Source organism: Ambystoma mexicanum, chromosome 13 (genome assembly GCF_040938575.1).
Source record: "Ambystoma mexicanum isolate Mex_15411 chromosome 13, UKY_AmexF1_1, whole genome shotgun sequence".
In the NCBI taxonomy this organism is placed as follows: domain Eukaryota; kingdom Metazoa; phylum Chordata; class Amphibia; order Caudata; family Ambystomatidae; genus Ambystoma; species Ambystoma mexicanum.
The window spans coordinates 58091994-58114225 of record NC_090938.1 but is presented as its reverse complement, the minus strand read 5'-3'; the positions used below and the strand labels follow the sequence as shown (position 1 = coordinate 58114225).

General features: G+C 44.2%; 1 protein-coding gene across 1 annotated transcript in view; it reads right to left on the bottom strand.

The window, feature by feature from the left end:
- Positions 1–736: 736 nt before the first annotated feature.
- LOC138520080 (C4b-binding protein-like) overlaps positions 737–22232 on the bottom strand; it is a 56440-nt gene continuing 34944 nt past the window's right edge. Inside the window, exons 6-11 of the mRNA XM_069632605.1 lie at positions 20591–20770; positions 18905–19087; positions 16378–16584; positions 4003–4212; positions 2489–2643; positions 737–1235 (exon numbers count right to left, since the gene is read on the bottom strand). Of these exons, the coding sequence (XP_069488706.1) occupies positions 1011–1235; positions 2489–2643; positions 4003–4212; positions 16378–16584; positions 18905–19087; positions 20591–20770 (1160 nt within the window). The 3' untranslated portion in view covers positions 737–1010. The remainder of the gene's footprint in view (positions 1236–2488; positions 2644–4002; positions 4213–16377; positions 16585–18904; positions 19088–20590; positions 20771–22232) is intronic.

Here is a 22232-nt window from a genome sequence, read left to right as displayed (position 1 = left end):
TCCCCTCCCCACCCTCCCAACCCCACGTACCTTCTTTTTTCTTCTTTTCTTGGGAGCGAACGCGATGGAAACACTTCTGTTCCCAGTGCGTCCGCTCCCGATGGCCGCCATGGAAAGGGAAAATGGACTAGGTTTTCCCTTTCCCGGTGGCCATTTTTTGTCCACATTTTTTTTTCTGTTTCAAAACGCGGCAGCGTTTCGAAACAGAAAAAAATGCCATTAATACCCCGGTATAACGGGCCGGGGTACTAATGGCTATAAGAGCCTTGGCGACGGGCCAATACCGCCCACGGTACGCTACGCTCGGGCCTGTAACTACGGCCCCGGGGGGCATTACCTGGGGCGGTATTGTGCCGCTGCCTCAGGTTTTATTGCCACATTAAAACACATATTTATATCTTTCTCCGAGTGCAGTGTGCAGCGTCATTTGCAGCAGCATGTTTGTGCATATAGCGCAAGCGTGGTAATCTAGGCCGGCCCTGAGTGTGGCGCGACCTGTGATTTGTTGCTGAGTTTGGGGGGGACTCCTCGGCATTGCTCACAAGGGGGCCCCATATTTTGTGTTACGCTCCCGGGGGCAAGCCCGAGGCTCGCTTCACCACTTACCTATTTTGTGGGCTGTATAGCATTACATCAGATCTAATCCCTCTTCAATATTTAGCACGAGGTGCTGCAGTGAAGTCGCTAATGCTATAGAGGTGGTTTAGACATGCAACAGACAGTCAAGAGTGTGGACTGATTTGGGCATAACATTTTATTACGAATTGTGTGAATCTTTTTAGCACTTTTCAACTACTGGATCTGCATGCAACATTTGGTTGGTGACGTGGGTCGATTAAGCTTCTTTATTAGATAATGGCTTCAGCCCAGGATCACACGATTTAGTCATGTTGTGAAGCCAGGATAACCACGCCAGTCTCTTATCTAAAAACAGCAACTTTTCCACTGACACACATTGCTCTGTTTAAGAGACTTTCCATATGTATTGGTGGTCCTATTTTTTGAAAAAATCAGACAGAAAAACCAATATTCCAAAAACGGCCTCCCTTTTTGGGGGCGCACGGGGTGCTTGTAGCATTGAGCTTCTCAATTTGTAGATGAAGGTCTCGAATGTCCAGGCACAGTTTCTGCAGGTCCAGGTGGGTGTACTTGTCCTGCAAGCCCATGGTCTGCCAGTTCTCTGTTAGGCTCTTCTCCAAAGTCTTGCAAAGGGCACCCGCGCTCGCCGGCGTGGCCTAGAATGAAACATGCAAGAACAATGACACATAACATATGAGTCAATGGCATGTCGTCCCTGAGTGGCTTCTGTTCTCAGAGAGGCTGGGGTGCATGTATTGCAACTCTGCAAATCTTCATCATGCGATCTACTGCCAGCTAAAGGAACTGTCATGTCAAAGATAAAGGTAGTGGTAACCCCTCAATGCTCTCTTACCACCAGCAATAAGTGTCACCATTTGACCAAATGTGAAATCCCTGTGCAAAAACACTGCCAACTTATTCTTGGACCTGGGACAGTGGACTATATTCTGCCTGCAGCCCTGGCCTGTGTAAAGGTGAGTGCCTAATGATGTGATATGATATGATATGATATGGCATTTGTAACGCTCCTATACACAAGTGTTTCAAGGCGCGACAGAAGGAGGACAAAACAACAATCTTACTAGGTCTTGTGTCATTCAGATTAGGCAAGTGAGGGGAACAGGGGGAGAAGTGCCAGCAGGCTAAGGGGAGCGTGCAAAGTAACTCGTAAGTGCTGCTGGGAGGTGCCTCATAAATGCAGGGATCAGGGGACTGCAAGGTTACAGATACAATCCCTTAAGTGAATTGGAGGCCCTGAGGCAGAGCAAGGGCAACCGGTTGTGCAGGAGCCTGGTCCTGTAAGTTCAGTGGGTGGCCAGGAACCAGTATGCGGCAGACAGGGACATCAACAAGGGAGAGAGGGAAAGCGGAAGCGAAAAGGAAGGTCTTGAGTTCATTCCGGAACCTTAGGTGGTCCTGCTCAAGTTTGAGAGAGGCAGGGACGCTGTTCCAGGGGGGGCCCCCGCCGAGGACAGAGAGAGATCTACCACCCACTCTTTGCCTGGAGAAGCATCTGACCCTCAGAGAGTTGGGAGGTGGATGAGCGGAGAGCTCGAGAAGGAAGATGCTTAGGAAGAGATTGGACAAATGGATTCATGTCGACATTGTGCAGATATAAAGGGCGCGGGAAGTGTGAAGGTGGAGATGTTTTTGGTAACACGGTTTGTGTCATAGACATTTTTGTAATGCACTATGGTCTAATTCTTATTTAATATGTGTCACATGGATCCGCATAGATATGCTTGGTATAAAAGAGAGATGAAGGACCGCCTAAGCTAAGACGTAAAGCGCTTGATGGCTCCCCAACCAGTCCTTAGTGCGCTACACACTTCATAGGATGCTGTCTGCTGATGATCACAAAGGGGCAGTGTGGATCCTTGGGCCCTAGGAAGGCATTTCTGATACTCACTTCGTGATTGGCCGGGATCGACCCAGCGCTGTCATCTCCTGCACATATGAAATTCTTCCGCCCGGCGGGTAGGAACTTGGCGGGGCAAGTGAGTGTTTCTGCCACGGCCTCGCTTTGTAGCATTACGGAATGTTGGACTTGAATGGGCGCAGAATCTTGGGGAAAAAAGAAATTGCCAGAAGGTGAATTCAGTGGGAAGTGAACAGAACCATCAACAAATTCCTGAATCCAAGGGTTTTTTGGGGAAATGATATGTTGATGAATTCTTGGGTTTGTCTTTTGATAAAAGAGAGGTCTCTGTACACTCTCGAACCTTTTCTTTGCTGCCTTGAATTATATATTTGGACATTCAGAGTTTAACAAAATGTCACGCTAAGTCGGAGTACATTGGAGCCGAGGTGGCCAGCCTGTCCTTGTCCAGATATTTGTGCCTACAAGTCCCATGAGCCTCATTTTTAAACCAAAACTAAATTGAAAAGAAGATTGTTCTCTTTTGACCTGGCCATAATGACTGTCATTGGCACGACCCGGGATTGCAGTGTTTGAACAGGTCCGCCGTGCGTTTGCCTTTCTTTCTACACAACCTTGTATGGTCTTGACCCCTCAAGGCCTTTTACCATCTTTTGGTTTCACAGCCTCAAGCTTCCTATGATCCAAAGATACATTTGTGTTTCCTTAAGGCCCAGTGCTTTCAGCATTCACATTGGAGACCGCTGATGGGAACAGCTGAGTGACTTGGAGTGATGTGGATAGAACATTCCATCAGGATTCCATCCAAACTCTGACTTGCAGCCTAGGACACTCAATTACACCTAACAGTGAAATCAAGGGTCTGGGGGTCACCCATCACTTAAATTGCCCCTAGAAGCTTAGAATGGATTTTACAAGAGACAAACGCATTCAATTGGAGAATTAAACAACAGTGTGGGAGCCCCCTCTACTGAGAACAGGCATGTTTCAGATAACCTGTTCTATGGAATTGCTTCCACCCAGAAGGGTCTACAACCAGAGGCGTTGCTGAGGGTTTGGGGTGGTGCTGAGGAAGCTATAGCCCTGGGTCATTTGGTTGTAGCCCCGGATAGAAGCTGAGGGGTTACAACCAAAAAGGCTAGCTAGCCCCCAGCCCCGACATTCCCATAATTAGTGTAGCCCCAGATCTTTTCCAGACCTAACAACACCCTCTGTCTACAACCAGTTTCAGCTCACTGCTCCCTGAGACATAACCATTTGCATATCAGTCAGATCACACCCACAATATTTAATTGGAGGAAAATGGAGGAAAAGGGGAAGCCACTGGTTCCAAAATTAAATCATAGTCGAAGTTAACCCCTTGTTCTGCGAGACCCCGCAAATCATTGCAGGTGTAGTGCTTCGCTTCTGGAGCAGTGACCCACGTGGTCTTGAAAGAAAGCACGTGCTCTGTCTCCCCTCTACTCGCTTTTATCGACAGAATGTGTTCGTGTGTGGTGAGGGCAAATGCAAACACGAAGGGCGTTTCGTGCGTGAAGGCTTACGTTCCAGCAGCAGGCAAGACGGCAGCGGCGGCTCCCACTCAAAGGCCTCTCCACATTGGGCCTCTCTGCTGCCTTTCAGCGTGTAGCCAGGATCGCAGGCTATGTACGTCATAGACTTTCGACTGTAGTGAGATCTGTTGAACCCCAACTTGCGCCCAGATGTGGTGGTCTCGTATCCATTTGCAATATTCGGTTTACGGCACCCAGACTCTGAAAAGTAAAGAAGTAGGTCTTGCAAATGATTACCAGGCATTGGAGTTCTCAGGTTTTTCCTTAAAAAAATCGTCATAGCACAGAAACATATCTGTTTTAGTTCATACATGTCCAAGTTAGCTCCCAAGGTGATGGTCCCAGTAGTAGCCTTAAAGATCATTTATTTATTTATTTATTCGCTCCAGATCTTAACAGATAATTGATTTCCTGCTTCTCTGTGGTGCCATGGGGTTGAATCTATGATGCTTTAATGCCGCCAATGTTTGTTCAGAACTGGATTTTCTTATTTGCTTGGATAGGAGCACATTCCATAGGTCAGACTAGCAGAAGGTACTCCATTGCTGGGAGCTTTGCAATGGATGTCACACATCAGCCTGTTTTTTTTAATAGAAGGATCTGGAAGACACGGCCACACAGAGGAGTATAGAGGTTCCATCGGTGTTAATTAAGCAATAAGCCTCGAGCAGAGGGGCATTAACACTTATTGTTATTGCAAGTAGTACCCCGGCCCGTAAGACCCGGATACTGAAAGCATTTTTGTTTCTGTTCCGAAACGCACCAGCATTTTGGAACAGAAATAAAAAATGTAAATAGAATAGCCGCTGGGGAAGGGGAATCAAAGTCTGTTTTCTCTTTCCATGGTGGCCATTGAAAAAAGTAAACCAAAAAAATGCCCACAATGGAAACGCGCCCATTAAAAAAACATTTGAAAAAAATGGCCGCAATGGAAAGGAGAGAAGAGACTACACGTAGTCCTTTCTTCCTTTCCATAATGGCCTGTCACAGACCAGGAACGGACGCGCTGGGGACAGAAGTGTTCTCAGCGCATCCGCTCCCGAAATGGACTGAAAAGAAGGTAAGTGGGGGTGGGGGCTGGCAAGGGAATTCTGTGGATGGGGGGGAGGAGGGAGGGAAGAGGGGGAGGACCACACTTACCTCTTTCCCCCAGCAGGGGAAGATGGTCGGCCTCCAGCCAGCCATGAGGTGGCTCGGAGGGGGGGGATTACTGCTGGTAGTGCCCCCATTTCGAGCAATCCTCATTGGCTGAGAGGCTGCATCCCCCCCTCTCTCGCAAGGTACTAATTAAAACAAAAGTTCCCATTTTTATGGTATTTATTTTTCTGCCATTTCCGTCTGTATTTATCCATATTTATTTTTTGGCCTTGTTTTTCTGTATTTATCCACATTTATTTTTTGTCATGTAGAAGGATAATTCGCAGACAGTATTTTTCTGCATTTATTCTAATTAAAAAAAAGGCGTTTATTAAAGCACACATGCAGCCATGTAGGAAGGAGATGCTAGCTAAATTTCTTCCATAACAATGCTGTCAGCAATTTGAAGAACTTTAATGCTATTTTTTATACAACTTGTACACTCTCCATGCTGCCAATCTGCAATGTGATTGACCTGCGATGTATGAGTGACATCATAGAGAACCAGACAGAAAGACCTGTTTTTCTGTGGAAGCCTCAATTAAAATGTGCAGTATTTCATGTATATAAACTATGCGGGCTGGGGTGGATCATGGCGGAATGATGACATCACTGCCCATCACAAAGGGGGTCCTTCCAGTGGCGAGGGGCCTTCTTTAGGACATCTTAGATCACATCACCCCGAGGATGTTTTGATTCATGGAGGGGCGATCGACTGATGAGCCCTGAGGGGCAAGGAGGAAAAACAGGAAGGAGCACAGGGTGGGCGAGCGGCAGGCAGGTTGAGGAGGGCTTTGGGACTAAACAGTGCAAGAGGGGCCAACAGCAGTAGATATCATGTAGCAGGAGGGATGGAGGGGTCTGGTCAGATTTAAAAAACAGAAGAAGAAACTTGAAAAGAGAGAGGTTGGACACTGAAGGCCAACCCAGGAGAAGGCGGTTGCAGGAGGTTCATTGGGATGATGGGAGGTTGAAGAGGGTGCGGGGGTGAAGTTCAATACGTCCTGTGCATGTGGTGAATGTATAGAGGGGGAGTTCCGTGTGGGGAGTGGAGCAGTAGTCCAGTCTGTTGAAGGCTGGAGTGGAAACCAGAGTTTGATGGAGTGAAATGGAAGGTAAGAATGGATTTTGCTGATGTTCAGGAAGATGAACTTGGCAGTGTAGGCTATAGACTGAGGAACGTTTAGGATGCACGTCTTAGAGAGACTCCCAACTGAGAGCAATGGGAAAGAGTGTGGCATAACGGCACAGGAGAGACATCCCTTCCATCGTAGAGACTTTGAGCAGTAGCTAACTGTGATGAATCCTGCAGAGTCCTCACAAAGCCCCAGCCTAAAGCCTCATCCCAGGTGGCCAGGGGACGGCAGCCGCTACCTGATGCTATCCCTGGGGGTGGTATTAGCTGGGTGGATCACATGAGAGGAGAAAGCCACAAGGATACAGAGTGACTGTCAGGTGAGACGCTGTATTCATCTTCAGAGGGGGAGATTTTCCTAATACCGGAATACCTTATGGCTTGTTGTCAGAGTAAGGCTTCCCTCCCCAAAATTACTCGCATAGTTAATGGTGAAAACCCATCTGTTCAGCAGGGGAATGGGATATATGTAAGGATCAGAGAATCAATATCACTACTTATGATAGTTATGAGTCCCCGTTAGGGTTGCACTACAAAGCTAAGAACAACTATTCATTTCTTTAAACCTCCCCCCCCTTAAAGGTATATTCTATAAATCATCTAACAGTAAATTGGATAAAGCCAAACTGACTCAGAACATTGGGGACTTCAAGTCCCATAATGCTCTAAGTACTGGCACGACGAAGAGGAGGGCAGATGTGCAGATCGGCAATGTGCAGTCCAGTGGTTTTGATAACCCACACCGTGCGAGACTTTTAAAATATTTAAAGCCCCTTCAGGTGCAGGGCATAAGAAGAAGCAGATAGCAGCAGTGGGAGCAACAGAAGCAGAAGAAGGAAACGCCAGAGCCGATGCTGTGTTTGAAGCGGGGAGCAGTGCTTTGAGAGTCGTAGAAGTTAAGGCTTTGAACTGCAGAAGATGCGCAGCAGGAAGCTGTGCTGTTGCTGCCTATCCTGTAGAAGAGAGACGCTCTCCTCTCTGGGGTCCTACTCCGGTGGTTGGCATTCACCAGAGTATACGAGGAGCAAGGCAGGCTCCCTGTGTAAAAGATGTGGGCCGTGAGAATGTGACCGAAGCTGTCAAACATCCCAGACACAACGAGAAAAGAAGTAGCGGTAGCAGGTCAGACGGAAGTGCATGGAAAGACCGGTGAGTTGGCCTTCATTAGGTAAGCCTGGGGCGCTCCTAAATTGACTGCTGGCTACCAATAACCCTTTTGAATACCGAACTAATGAATTATAGTTTTTTTGGCGCATCGCTGATATTGAGAGAGACCAAGTGGGGACATATTGTAACCACCATTGCCAAAGTAAAGAGGGTGCACTATTTGAGCAAGATGAATGGAATCTACAAAGAGGAAGATTATTTGAAAGGGAAAATAAAAACCAGCATTGCCTAAGCCAAAGAAAGACAATTACAAACAAAAGAGGATACTGTTTCCCCAGTAGTCTGCACAGAGGGAGATTACTTGAAAGGGAAGAAGACAACCAGTATTGCCCAAGTCAAAGAGGGGCAATTATGCATAAAAGGGGATGCAGTTTTCCTAAAGGGGGGAATCTGATCAAGAGGTATTGCCAGCCGCTAACTGATGTCTTTGAAAAAACTCAAAGGTGGCAGCAGACAAGCCCTCCTTGTAGAAATCATCAAGTGGGAGAGGAACTAACCTTCATTGCATGTAGCAAACCAATCAGTGGAACAAAGTGCTTCAATGTGTATTGAACTCTTATGGAAGAAGTTGTTAACCCCAATGTTGTTGTTGAACGTCAGATATTTTTCTAAAGTTTGAAGCAAGCCTCGACACAGAGAACTTGTAGGAGTTTTGTCCTGGCAGGCGAGTATACCAGGCAAGGGACTATTAGTGATTAGTCCTGGCAGGTTAGTGGACCAGGAAGTAGATAATGAAGTACAGCATTATGGTGGGGTTCTGGTGGAAAGAACATGGCAAGTCCACTAATGTGTTGTGATGAACTGTGGCAAAACCATCCTGACAAGGCATTATTGGTTATGAAGAAGAAATGTGAAAGCTGTTGTTCTTTAAAGAAGAGAAGTCATATTGAATTCAGACTAGAAGTGTGAAGATAACATTTTTTTGTCAAGAGCTTGTGGAAACTTTGGGCAATCATTTTCAAGAGTGATCCATCTTGTTTAACAATACGACAATCCAAGTGCCAGGTGAAATATTCATGAAGTGAAAAGAACTTTGTGTTACATTCGGAACAGAACTTGGCTATTGAAAATAACTTTCTTGATTGGAACTTTTGGTTTGGAAAATCCTGCATTAATCCTTGGGAAGGGGATCCGACCCAGGTTACAAGGATACCTGTTTACAAAGTCCCTGTTTGAATATAACTATTAGTTTGTTGAGTTTGACTTGCCATGTGATACATGTATGATTTTGTTGTATGTATAAGTTTGAGGGAAAGATATCTTTTCATATTAGAGTGTTTTCCTTTAGTCTTACTTTGACAGGCAGGGAAATCCTCGTTAGGTTGGGGGAAGTGAGGCGCTTTTCGCACCCTTATTATTTAATAAAATGGCTACTTGTGAGTAAACTCTATCTACGTGTCCGCCTCACATTTCATACCCCCTCACATAACTTAGGGACATTGTGAAGAATCCTGTGGATCCTTCACTAAAACTCTGCCTAACATTTCCTCGTAGGTGGCCAGGAGAGGGCAGATGCGTTCTGATCCCAGCGCTGGGGGTGGTTTACTGCTGGAGGATCACCTGGGTGGAGACAGGGCCCTGGATAGTGTGGAGATTCTGTGGGGTGAGACACATCTGGTTCCTCTGCAAGGGATACTCTCGCCGCAGTGCCAGAAGAGGTTAGGGCTTATTGTCATTTTAATATCTCTCAACCTCCTGGTAAAGCTGAGATGGTAAATCCTAAACTTATGTGTCCCACAACATATTATACCAGAAAAACAAATCTTGTTTATCCCTAAAAAGAAATGCCATTTTAAATAGCAAATGTATGCCACGAGCAATGGTGGAAATGTTGCCTTCTCTACATCTTCTTTCTCTAATAAGGTTAAAATCTACAGCTCCTCTGTTAAAATAACTAAGGGAATTACATCTACCCTTAACGCTAAATTAGAATGGAATAACCTAGTTTCACTAAAGGGAAGTACATGTTCCAGAATCCCACGGGGACTGCGTGTAAGAAGAGGGCTGAAGAGACATATAGAAGTGAAGGACAGGCAAGTATGCCTAACAGCCTTTGTCAAGGTCAGGCAATTAACATTAAGGGCCTATACCTGAAATCAATTGCCCCACCTAAGAGGCATAAAAGGCTGCATCAGGAGGGGAAGAGAATAGAAGCTGGAGCAGGAGCTGGAAGGCTGCAGTAGTAATTGTAGGATCTACCCCCAAATCTCTGTTTGGAAAAATGGCTCACCCGCAGATAGAGGAGGCCGAGCGGAGGGCTCTAGAAGGACATTATTTGGGAAGAGAGCGTTGTAGATAGTAGGGGCCCCGGCCCCATAAAGCCTTGTGGAATATGCAGACGGACTTGAACTTGATCTTTGCAGCCACGGGGAGCCAGTGGAGGGATTTCAGTGCCATAGAGATGCAGTCCCTGGGCTTGAGGCCTAGGATAAGTCTTGCGGTTCTGTTCTGGATAAGTTGAAGAGGTCGGAGAGAAGAAGAAGGAAGATTTAGAAAGAGACTGTTGCAGTAGTCCAGACTGGAGAGAACCAGGGCTCTGGAGACAGGGAGCCTCTGGGGGAAGGTGAGAAAGGGTAGAGTACCTTTGAGGAGGTGCAGCTGGTAGTGAGATTTTTTGGACATCACCGAGATGTGAGAACAGAAGGAGAAAGTAGAGTTGAAGATGACCCCAGATAGATTTTTTGCCTCACTGGTGTTTGGGTGCGCAGGACTAAGGGAGGCCAGCCAGAGTGAGATTGGGAAAGTGGGAGCGGGTGTCCCAATGAGGGCGATCTTTATCTTGCTCGCATTAAGGCAGAGATCATTAGCAGCACACCAGGACTGAATTGCGGATAGACAGTCTGGCATGAGCGAGGAGGAGGAAGAGCCTGAGGGTAGCCTGAAAAAGCTGCGTGTCATCTGCATAGCACTGAAAGTTGGAAGTGAAGGCAGAGATCTTGTGGGCCAAAGGGGCCATGTCGACATTGAAAAACCAGGGGGACAGGTTAGATCCCTGAGGGACACCACAAGTAGAGAGAGAGTAATAGCGGAGAGAAAGAACCCAAGTTCCATCTCGGGAGGATGGTCAAAGAGAAAGGACAGAAGCCACGCCAGGGCCTGATCTGTGATGCCCAGGGTAACACGGAGACAGGGGATAGTAGTAGAAGGAGAACAGCACGAGGGTGGCAGTTCATGAGGAAAAGTGATCACTTAAGGGATTCCGGGACACGAGGAGAGCAGATTTCACCTTCAAGTTCTGAGAGGATCTGTGTTCACAAACCTTGCCTTTGCGTGGCTGCACTGTGAGAGACGTGATGAGATTGAAGGTCTTCCCAGGTGTGCCTAGTGGCTGTAATTGCAGAGCCGTGTTTGTGCTGCAACCCGAAAGGCACGTGTAAAGAAGCAAGCCGAGGGACAAAGTAGTGAAGGAAACTCTCCATTGGTAAGGCTGGACCGAAGACACCCATGCTGCAGTGAGGTGTGGGTCCCAAGTGTGTCCAAAGAGGTGGTAGAAGAAGAGGAAGTCAGGAAGGTGAAGCAGCCGCAACCGCAGTGTTCTTGGAGCCAGTGAGTGAAGCTCTGTGTTTAGACTCAGTCAGATAATCTTGCCGGTAACTGTTACTAGCTTTAAATGACCTTGCGAAACAGTGGGAGCGAGTAGAAACTGTTAGTCATTGTGAAGAGTCCTGCTGACAGTGGAAATGTTTCACGCGCACTTCTAGTAAAAGTCAGAGTGCTCGCGTATAAAGAAAAGTTTTGCATTTTCCCATTGTAAAATTGTTTAATGTTACCAGATTGGTTGGGTGTCTCCAATTAGAAAGGGAATACTTTTTCAATCACTCGGAAACACAAACGCTGCATTCACAAATTGTTACAAGAACTTATTGCATCAAAGAGAGTTTGTGTGTGAACAATTGTAATTGCCAACAGGACTCTGAGACTATCTCTGCGTTAATAAGTGGAAATGCAATTACTTACGGCTCTTTAAGGTTAAAGAGCTACCTTAAAGAGTGGTAGTGTGTACTTAAGTCTGTTTCTCCTTTGAAGATTGAACCTTGTAACACCAAGAACAAGTATTCTTTAAATGCAGCAGTTGTTGAACTGACGAGAAACAAGTATTACCCAAGCTAAGAGGCAAACCCTTTCTATAGTGAAACCAGCCCTGTTGAAATCCAATCACCGGAATTCTGAGGTTGATAAAGTTGTAAAAGGTCCAGTGTCCTCTGATACAAGTGTGACATTGTTATCCAAAGCTGTAAGAGTGGCAGTACAGCTTCTGGGTAGCTACTGGCACCAAGAAGGTGTGAACGAAGCTGGGGGAGGTAGCTGGGTGCTTGCAAAACATTGTTAATCTGTCTGAGACTATTGAAGTTGAGAGAAAGGAAGTCTGGAAGCAGAGGCAGGTTACACTGGTGGCAGTAAGACAGATAGAAGAGGCAATAGGCTGAGGTTTTCTTACAGCATAGGAAAGAGGAGTGACTTGTCTACCTGCGGAGGTCAAAGAGTCTTGTCTTTAAATACCTAACAATCATAAAGTACAAAGTTGGAGTAAATATATTAGAACTGTGGTTGTGTATAATACTGTCAGAGGATGTTACATTGAAGGTGGATGAGGTAGAGGTATACTGTGGAACAAAGGAGACTGTGCCCACGGTAACAGAAGTAGAAGGGGGTTGTCAAGAGGAAAGCAACACCCTAAGAAGAAACATCCTGATAATTAACGTAAGGACACTGTAGGGATCATAAATACTTGGAGAGTTGTCAAAGAAAAAGTTGTTCATTTATACTTCGAACTGTGGCCAAACAATCATGGAAAGAGGATATCCAGGATTACGTTGGTGCTGTTTCCTTGGCTGGAATGGGAAGGCGACATTTCATCAAAAAAGCTGAAGAACTGTTACCAGTGTTTTTTTGTTTGGTGAACTTTTGTTGCATTTGGAACTTACAAGATCTGGCTCAAGACTTTACTTTTCTTTTTGAACATTTGGAGAAATGGTCTGTGAACAATCCCGGGGAAGGGATTTACCCAGGACAGGCGAAAGGTCGTCCGAATTACTCGTGGTTTGGTATGTACACATTTATGTTGTTTTTAATTCACTTTGAGTGCTTTTGTTGTTTAGTTCGAGGGCCAGTTTGTTTCTGTTAGGAGTGATCCCTTCAGCGCTTAGGCTTGTAAGGAACTCCCTGATAGAGTAGGTTTAGCAAGGATTTATTTGCACTTTTTATTGTCAATAAAATGTTTACGTCTGAGAAAAATACAAGCCTTTGCCTGCTTCACATTGCTGATCCCTCCCAATATCCAGTAAGAAACAGGGGATAAATTGGAGATGAAGTGTGGGGCTGTTTCCGATTAAAGAGGTGAAAGTAAAAAATGCTCTGGGATTCCCTGGAAAAGAATAATGAAAGCGAAAATTAGAAATAAGTTTCCAATGAGAGGCGATGTCGAGTGTGAAGGGGAGGGGATTAAGGACAGATCCTTAAGGAACACCTTCTGGGCGTGGCTTTGCAGAGGAGGAGGCCTATTTTCCTGCAGATGGGGAAGGAACAATTTGTCAAGTAGGAGTTGACCCTTGAAAGGGCAGTGTCACTAATGCCAGAGAGAAATATGATCCACAGTGTTGAAGTCAGTAGAGCGATCCAGCAGGAACAGAATGGCTGAGAGTTGGGAGTGGTGAGCAGTATTGAGGAAGTTGGACACCTCTGGGAATGCTGGGAATAGTGGGTGGGGGATTGATAACTGGGTGGTTTGATTGGTCTAGCAGTTGGCTTCTCCAAGACAAGTCTTATGGTGGCCAATTTGAGGGCACCTTGAAGCAGGCTGATAAGAGCACAGTGGAAATTGAGAGGGTCTGCAGAGGAGAAATGTGGGCTCAAGTTTGGGTGCCAGTTCATTAACTGTTTTCAGTGCAAAGGAATCGGTGGGAGCCCGGGAAAGGGTGCAAACTTTAGGGCGAGTTCTAGTTTATGTGAGGGGGCAGTTGGGGGATATTTTTAATTCATAGTCTACATTTATCTTTGTATTCCCATGGCCAATTCCAGAGGCATCTTTGGACGAATACATTTTGTATGGCACCCTACATTGTTTACCAATCACATTCCACAGACAAGCTGTTCGCTTTACAGGTACTGTAAGTAGGATTTGTGTATCCAATGGGTTAGTAAGGGACACCCCGTTATTTCTGCACCTGGTGGCCCCACCATGTTTTCTGTAGCAGTGGCGTCTCCTACAAAATGTATGGAGACTACCACGTTCGCTATCACGCTACATGGGTCCCGCAAAGGGAGGAGCTTAGAATGGAACTGATGTGATTATCATGCTGTAGGGGACATTGCAAAACAAGGAGACTGGAATGCTTACTGATACATCTATCACACTATAGGGGCATGGCAAAATGAGGAGACCAGAATGCACACTAGTCCACCAATCATGCTACATGGGCTTTTCAAAACAAGGAGACCGGAATGCAAACAGGTCCACCTATCACGCCACGTCGGCTTTTCAAAACAAGGAGACCAAAATTAATACTGGTCTCCCTGTCATGCCACATGGGCTTTGCAAAATAAGGAGACCGGAATTAATACTGGTCTTCCTATCATGCCACATGGGCTTTGCAAAACAAGGAGACCGGAATTAATACTGGTCTCCCTATCACACCACATGGGCTTTTCAATTAATACTGGTCTCCCTATCATGCCACATGGGCTTTGCAAAACAAGGAGACCGGAATTAATACTGGTCTCCCTATCACACCACATGGGCTTTTCAATTAATACTGGTCTCCCTATCATGCCACATGGGCTTTGCAAAACAAGGAGACCGGAATTAATACTGGTCTTCCTATCATGCCACATGGGCTTTGCAAAACAAGGAGACCGGAATTAATACTGGTCTTCCTATCATGCCACATGGGCTTTGCAAAACAAGGAGACCGGAATTAATACCGGTCTCCCTATCACCCCACATGGGCTTTTCAAAACAAGGAGACCGGAATTAATACCGGTCTCCCTATCACGCCACATGGGCTTGGCAAAACAAGGAGACCGGAATTAATACCGGTCTCCCTATCACGCCACATGGGCTTTGCAAAACAAGGAGACTGGAATGCAAACTGATCCACCTATCATGCGACATGGGCTTTTCAAAACAAGGAGACAAGAATTAATACTGGTCTCCCTATCATGCCACATGGGCTTTGCAAAACAAGGAGACCGGAATTAATACTGGTCTCCCTATCACCCCACATGGGCTTTTCAAAACAAGGAGACCAGAATTAATACTGGTCTTCCTATCATGCCACATGGGCTTTGCAACACAAGGAGGCCGAAATTAATACTGGTCTCCCTATCATGCCACATGGGCTTTGCAAAACAAGGAGACCGGAATACAAACTGATCCACCGATCATGCTACATGGGCTTTTCAAAACAAGGAGACGAGAATTAATACCGGTCTCCCTATCACGCCACATGGGCTTTGCAAAACAAGGAGACTGGAATGCAAACTGATCCACCTATCATGCGACATGGGCTTTTCAAAACAAAGAGACAAGAATTAATACTGGTCTCCCTATCATGCCACATGAGCTTTGCAAAACAAGGAGACTGGAATGCAAACTGATCCACCTATCATGCTACATGTGCTTTTCAAAACAAGGAGGCAAGAATTAATACTGGTCTCCCTATCAGGCCACATGGGCTTTGCAAAACAAGGAGACCGGAATTAATACTGGTCTTCCTATCATGCCACATGGGCTTTGCAAAACAAGGAGACCGGAATACAAACTGATCCACCGATCATGCTACATGGGCTTTTCAAAACAAGGAGACAAGAATTAATACTGGTCTCCCTATCATGCCACATGGGCTTTGCAAAACAAGGAGACTGGAATGCAAACTGATCCACCTATCATGCTAAATGGGCTTTTCAAAACAAGGAGGCAAGAATTAATACTGGTCTCCCTATCAGGCCACATGGGCTTTGCAAAACAAGGAGACCGGAATTAATACTGGTCTTCCTATCATGCCACATGGGCTTTGCAAAACAAGGAGACCGGAATTAATACTGGTCTCCCTATCACCCCACATGGGCTTTTCAAAACAAGGAGACCGGAATTAATACTGGTCTCCCTATCATGCCATATGGGCTTTGCAAAACAAGGAGACTGGAATTAATACTGGTCTCCCTATCACGCCACATGGGCTTTTCAAAACAAGGAGACTGGAATTAATACTGGTCTCCCTATCACGCCACATGGGCTTTGCAAAACAAGGAGACCGGAATACAAACTGATCCACCGATCATGCTACATGGGCTTTGTAAAACAAGGAGACCGGAATACAAACTGATCCACCGATCATGCTACATGGGCTTTGTAAAACAAGGAGACCGGAATGCAAACTGATCCACCGATCATGCTACATGGGCTTTGTAAAACAAGGAGACCGGAATGCAAACTGATCCACCGATCATGCTACATGGGCTTTGTAAAACAAGGAGACTGGAATGCAAGCTGGACAACCAATCATGCTACATGGGCTTTGCAAAACAAGGAGACTGGAATTAAAACTGGTCCACCTTTAATGCTACATGGGCTTTGCAAAACAAGGAGACTTGAATGCATACCGATGCACCTATTTTGTATTATAACAACGTGTCTTTGCAGGTTGTGAATGATTTGATTTCTTTGTCGATATCGTTCCACTCAGTCTTATAGAGTGTTGTCGTCGCCCTGGGGCTGTAATGCACTCAAAGGCTAAGAAGCCACAAATGCTACAATTTCTGACCCAGTAAGGGGACAAACAAAGAAAATAATTTGTTTCTGTTTAAGCCTAAGCGTGTGAACGGATATTAGATGTCAGGAAATCGTTTGTAATTCTACGACAGACACTACAATTCAGCCATGCATTTGTAAAGCACGTTCATTATGACTATTGAGCATAAATACTTACTGGGGGCGCAAGATGGTTTGTTCGGGTGCCACTTTTTGTCAAGCTGACATTGTATTGTACTTTTGCCGACCAATTCATATCCAGGGTCACACTCAAATGAGACTTGAGCAAACACTCTGTATCCAGTTTCGAACCCAGATTGAAATGTTTCTTTTGCGCCGAAGGTTATGCGCCCATTTGCAACGTCGGGTTCCGGACAACTGACAGCTAAAAAAAAAACAGCCATGGGAAAATGTAAGTTTTAAGGGGAACTCACATCAAAATACATTTTGATCAGTAGACTTAATTTAATGTTTAAAGTAATATTGGACCCTCCCAGCACACTATTGCACCATAATGGCTTATTATTATCCGGTGAGGCTCCAGGTTCTAGGAACTTGTATGTGCAAAAATTGTATAAAGAGCTTTGTCTTTGGTTTGAGCGCTTCGGCATGATTCACACAGAATATTCATCTACTAAACCCACTGCTAGACTCAAGACTTAGGTTTATGCTACTGACATTGAACAGTCCTTTGTTAACTTCTCTGCTAAATCACTAGCTAGTGATTATATGCACCGGTATCTGAAATCGCACGTCCTGGCACTTATTACATGTACTATCCCAAAAATGGTATCATACACAAATATCTTCCCATTAAATTCAACTTAATTTTAACAATGGAGATGATATGGAGTCTGGGGGGTCTGGCTCAACCTGGAGAAGTATAGGATGCTTTAGGCTCTGTGGGGAAAGTGCTCTACAAACAGCTACACATTTATTACTTGTATGTGTTGCTTTGAACTACTGGAGAAGACTACTGTGGTATTAATTGTTCTCGATTTGATTTGGACATTATCTGGGCAAAATACTTTGAAGGACATAGTGTGAATTTAATTTATCATGTTACTAAAATGTAGGGGAATATTGAATCTTTCTTTGCTCTTCTTCTCTCCCAAATTTTGATATATTGAATCTTTGTTCGCTCTTCTCTCCAGAATTTGTATATATAGAATCTTTGTTCTCTCTTGTTCTTCTCTCCAGAATTCTTATATATTGAATCTTTGTTTGCTCTTCTTCGTCTCTCCCGAATTTTTATACATTGAATCTTTGTTCGCTCTTCTCTCCAGAATTTGTATATATATCGAATCTTTCTTCACTCTTGTTCTGCCCTCCAGACTTCTTATATATTGAATCTTTGTTCTCTCTTGTTCTTCTTTCCAGAATTTGTATATATTGAATCTTTGTACACTCTTCTTCTTGGCTCCAGAATTTGTATATATTGAATCTTTGTTCGCTCTTCTTCTTCTCCTCATAATTTTTATATATTGAATCTTTGTTCGCTCTTCTTGGTCTCTCCCGAATTTTTATACATTGAATCTTTGTTCTCTCTTCTCTCCAGAATTTGTATATATATAGAATCTTTCTTCACTCTTGTTCTTCTCGCCAGACTTTTTATATATTGAATCTTTGTTCTCTCTTGTTCTTCTTTCCAGAATTTGTATATATTGAATCTTTGTTCACTCTTCTTTTTGGCTCCAGAATTTGTATATATTGAATCTTTGTCACTCTTCTTTTTGGCTCCAGAATTTGTATATATTGAATCTTTGTCACTCTTCTTCTTCTCCTCATAATTTTTATATATTGAAGCTTTGTTCGCTCTTCTTCTTCTCTCTGGAATGTTTATATGTCATTTGATTCTTTGCTTAACTCTGTCTTTCTTGTGATACCTCCTTGCCGTTTCATTGTATAACGATTTTGCTGGATTCGTTGTATACCTATGCCTTTTTATTTGTATACTATTTACTGTTTTATTGTATCGATTTTGCAAAAAGCTTTTAAAGTTCTGCATTGTACTAATAAATAAAATTATTTATATTATCCGCGGATTACTTGGAACTCCTGAATTCAACCACAAAATCATAGAGGGATCCACCAAGCTGCCAAACTCATACAATAGAAATAGGAAAAGTATACTTCTAATGCGATCCCCAGCTAGAAGTAGGCTTTGCACTGTTTCTATTGCTAGCTGTCATGTGATAGAAATAGTGAAAAATAAATATTTGTATTGTGGGCATAGTGTCATAAAGAACAAATTCTAGCATAATGTCTCCTTTTGGAAATTTAAAAAAAGATATACTCCAAACAAAGTTGCGTTCTGCGATAGAAATCTAATATATTTATTTTGGGGGCAGTCACTCAACATGTTTTTTGTTGTTTTTAGTCTGATGCCAACAGACAGATAGACACACATAAATATGTGCACGCTTGCTTCACTTACTGCAGTGTCAGGAAATAACCAAGACATTGACAATTGATTCTGTAGACATCTACAACTTAAACATATACTTCCAGAAAAAATGTGAACATTCTTCTATTCAAAATATTTTCTACTTACTGGTTTTGCCTAAGTTCAGGTGGTTATTTAAAATTACATAAGTGGTTGGTGACTTGCTCTGGTGGAGGCCTAAGACTAAGCATTCTGCGGCGGCCAATAATTATTCTCATCATCATTGATCGGACATTTTATGATAAATGTCCTTACTTACTGTGCACACACTTGGTGGTTGCCGGATGCCAATCTCCACCCCTGCCACATTTGAGCACGCCAGTACCTTTCAGGATAAAGCCGTCTTGGCACCGGACCACAACGGAATCTCCATAAGTGAATCGTGAGGCGAACCCAGCTACCAGCACCCCGTGCTTTACTTGGGGCATCGGACAGCTCACATCTGGGGGCAAAAGAGATTAGAAGGAGTGAAGTTACTTTGATATGTATCAAGCAAGTGGCTATATTTTTGGACTAAGGATGCAATAGATGCTTCCTTGTTGTAATAACTTTTCACTACTTGGTAAACTCGCCTTTACCCCTGACTTTACCACTATGTTTGCAGAAAGGTGTAAAAGCATCCTGCAATTAATGGTTATAGAATTTGCCTGATTTTAACAGGTGGTAATTTCAGGTAGATTCCATGGGGATCCGTTGCACAATGGTGGAAATGCAGACGCATTCACCAGGTGGTTGGGCAACAGCAGGCAGACATGTGAAGTCGATGCTACAACACAATTCCACCTGCAATACTGAGGCAAAATAATGGACAGCGGTATAAATGCTGGGGGAAAAAGTGTGTCAACACTTTTACAAACATTAGTATGGATCCGCACAATAAACCTCAATGCATTTTTCACAATTATCATAATTTTGTGTATCACTAGTTTTAATCCCCAATTGTTTTTAAGATATTGTCTTAAATTATTCTTTTTACAAAGAAAATGATTCTTAAAAATATATTTTCTGCCAAGTCAGCTGGCTCCTTACTAGCACCACCATTGATTGTCAAGACTGAAGGCTTCCACTTAATGCATTAGTCTTTCTGTATTCTTACTATATGTAAAGATATTTTATTTCAAGATTCAATGTGTCTTTATTAGTATCAAGATTTTTCTTTACTTAAGTTAGGAAAATCTGCATTTTTGATACTATTTTTCCATTACATGATCCCTTGGCGACGCCTAAATATCCATTGTGTATAATACAATTGCCACTAGATAACTTCAAAGTAGATTTGTGCCCTTGTTGGATCTACACAACAAACTAAACCCAATGTAGGCTTTGTGATACTTCAGCATTTTCATGTTTGGACCACACAATTCGTGCATTCCTCCCTTCCTGCCCCCCTTTGCGATCTGCCTTTGTCCTCCTCCTGCCCACTCAAGTTTCTTAATTATGGTTTCATGAGACCCACCAAATGTACCAGGTATTCTAAGACTAGAGGAGGACTCGACAAAGATATGGGGGTGCACTGATTGTATTAGAGAAAGTCAATATTTAGTGAGCAGGGGGCACATGTGGGAATGGAGCTGAGGACTATGTGCATGCTCTAGAAGACCTGGTTGTGTCTGTGAGATTCTCTCAGGACATATATAAGGAATATGAGCCATATGAGGGGCCGCGTCTTGGGTGAGAGCACTGGTCAGATGGGTAGGAAATGAAACCTTTGATGCCTGACATGATTTAAGTCAATGGTGGGAAAGGGGGTGACAACTTTTAAGATGGCCTTGTGCTGTTTGTTAATATACATATATACTTATTTTTGATATCTTTGCCTGGTTCTAATAGTTATTAACTGTCCAGGTTCAGGGAAGGGGAGAGTTGGATAGGAAAGTGGTTTTCCCGGATTCCCCCAATCTTAACTCTTTGTACAGCATTCCCCTATGGATAGTCGTATGCTTACCTATGCATTCTGGAGCCGGCCCACTCCAGTTTCCATGCTGCGTGCAGTAAATTGCCGCCACTCCTACGAGGGCGCCTTGGATGCATCGGTACGTCACGCTAGTGAGATACGAATACTCGCTCGAGGTCAACCCACTGTGAATTGCATCTTGGGTGTCTGGAGGCGGCCCACAGATAACGGCTGAGTAAAGAGAGTGAAAAGATATCATTTACCCACAGAAAACAAATTTACAATGATCCAGCCAGTGGTTGATTGTTCAATGAGTGATAAGCTTTGGAAGCTAACTCTTCAACCTTTGAGCAACCTCATCTGTATATCTATTCCCAACTCTATGCACTGTAGTCAGTGGCGTAACACAAATTTGGGGGCCCCCCTACGAGCCATGCTGACAGCCCCCATGCAACTCGACAACAAATCACGGGTCGCACCACACTCTGGGCCAGCCTAGATTACCACGCTTGCGCAATATTCACAAACGTGCTGCTGCAGGGGTACACCGCACACTGCGTTAGGAGAAAGATATGTGTTTTAATGCATTATATAGCACACTTTCTGAGAAAAATTGAAAGGCCAGAGCATTTGCAATTGATTTGTAGGGTAACACCCATCCAAAAATCCAATACATGCAAGTCACCAGTAGTGCACAGGAACATTAATGCTTTAATTAATATAATGCTTTGCTATTAAAAATGTGATGCCACAATGAAAACATGTCCAACTGACTGCACAATGTAGACCAGTCTAGACACGTGATAACATATTACAGTAAAGCATGCCAGGCCACATTTAGACATACCTACACTGGTTGCACCAAAATGCCAGTCGGAGCAATAACACTTATCATGGCTATTTTATCACAGATGCCCAGAAAAATATACAATGCTGCAGTAAGAAACGGCTAGACTGGCAGAACCCAAATGCCAGTCTAGCCAGGTAATTACACTTAGCAGGACTGCTTTATCAGAGATGCCCAGTTAAAATAAAGTCAAGACAAACTAAGAAATGGCTAGACTGGCTGACCCAAAATGCCTCTCTAGCCACTAATACCACATATCATGCCTGCTTAGCCTGGACATGGATGACCATTACGATTTATTGCACAATCCCCATACCTCCCCACCCCCCACACATCCCCTCTCCGTCCCAACACTGTACCAAACCCCAAAATCACCTTCTAGGCCTAGAATTACCTCCACATCCCTTTTCCTTGACCCAGTGATTACGTATGAGCCTCCTTGCCTCATAGGTAAGTACTGGGATAAGGAAGAGTGGGACTAGGAGTAATGAAGATTATATGTAACTAAGACAGGCATTACCTCAATGTCCCTCTACCTCAACCTAGTACTTATGTATGAGTCAAAGGGCCTCATACACAAGTACTGCGGCGAGAAGGAATAGGGCTATGAGAAATGAAGATTACCAATAAATAACCAATGGATTAACAAGTAGTGGTGCAACACCATTGAGCGGACTGGTCTTCAACCCTCCCCCACCGCACCTCCCCCTTGAAATTTTGGGCTATGTTTACTCGACCTGGTTGACCTACAGAGCTATTGCCGGACAGAACAGGACACGGATGTTAAACAGCACTTGGGATTCATGTTAACAAAGGCCCAGCAATTACTAACTTAAAGCATTTCAC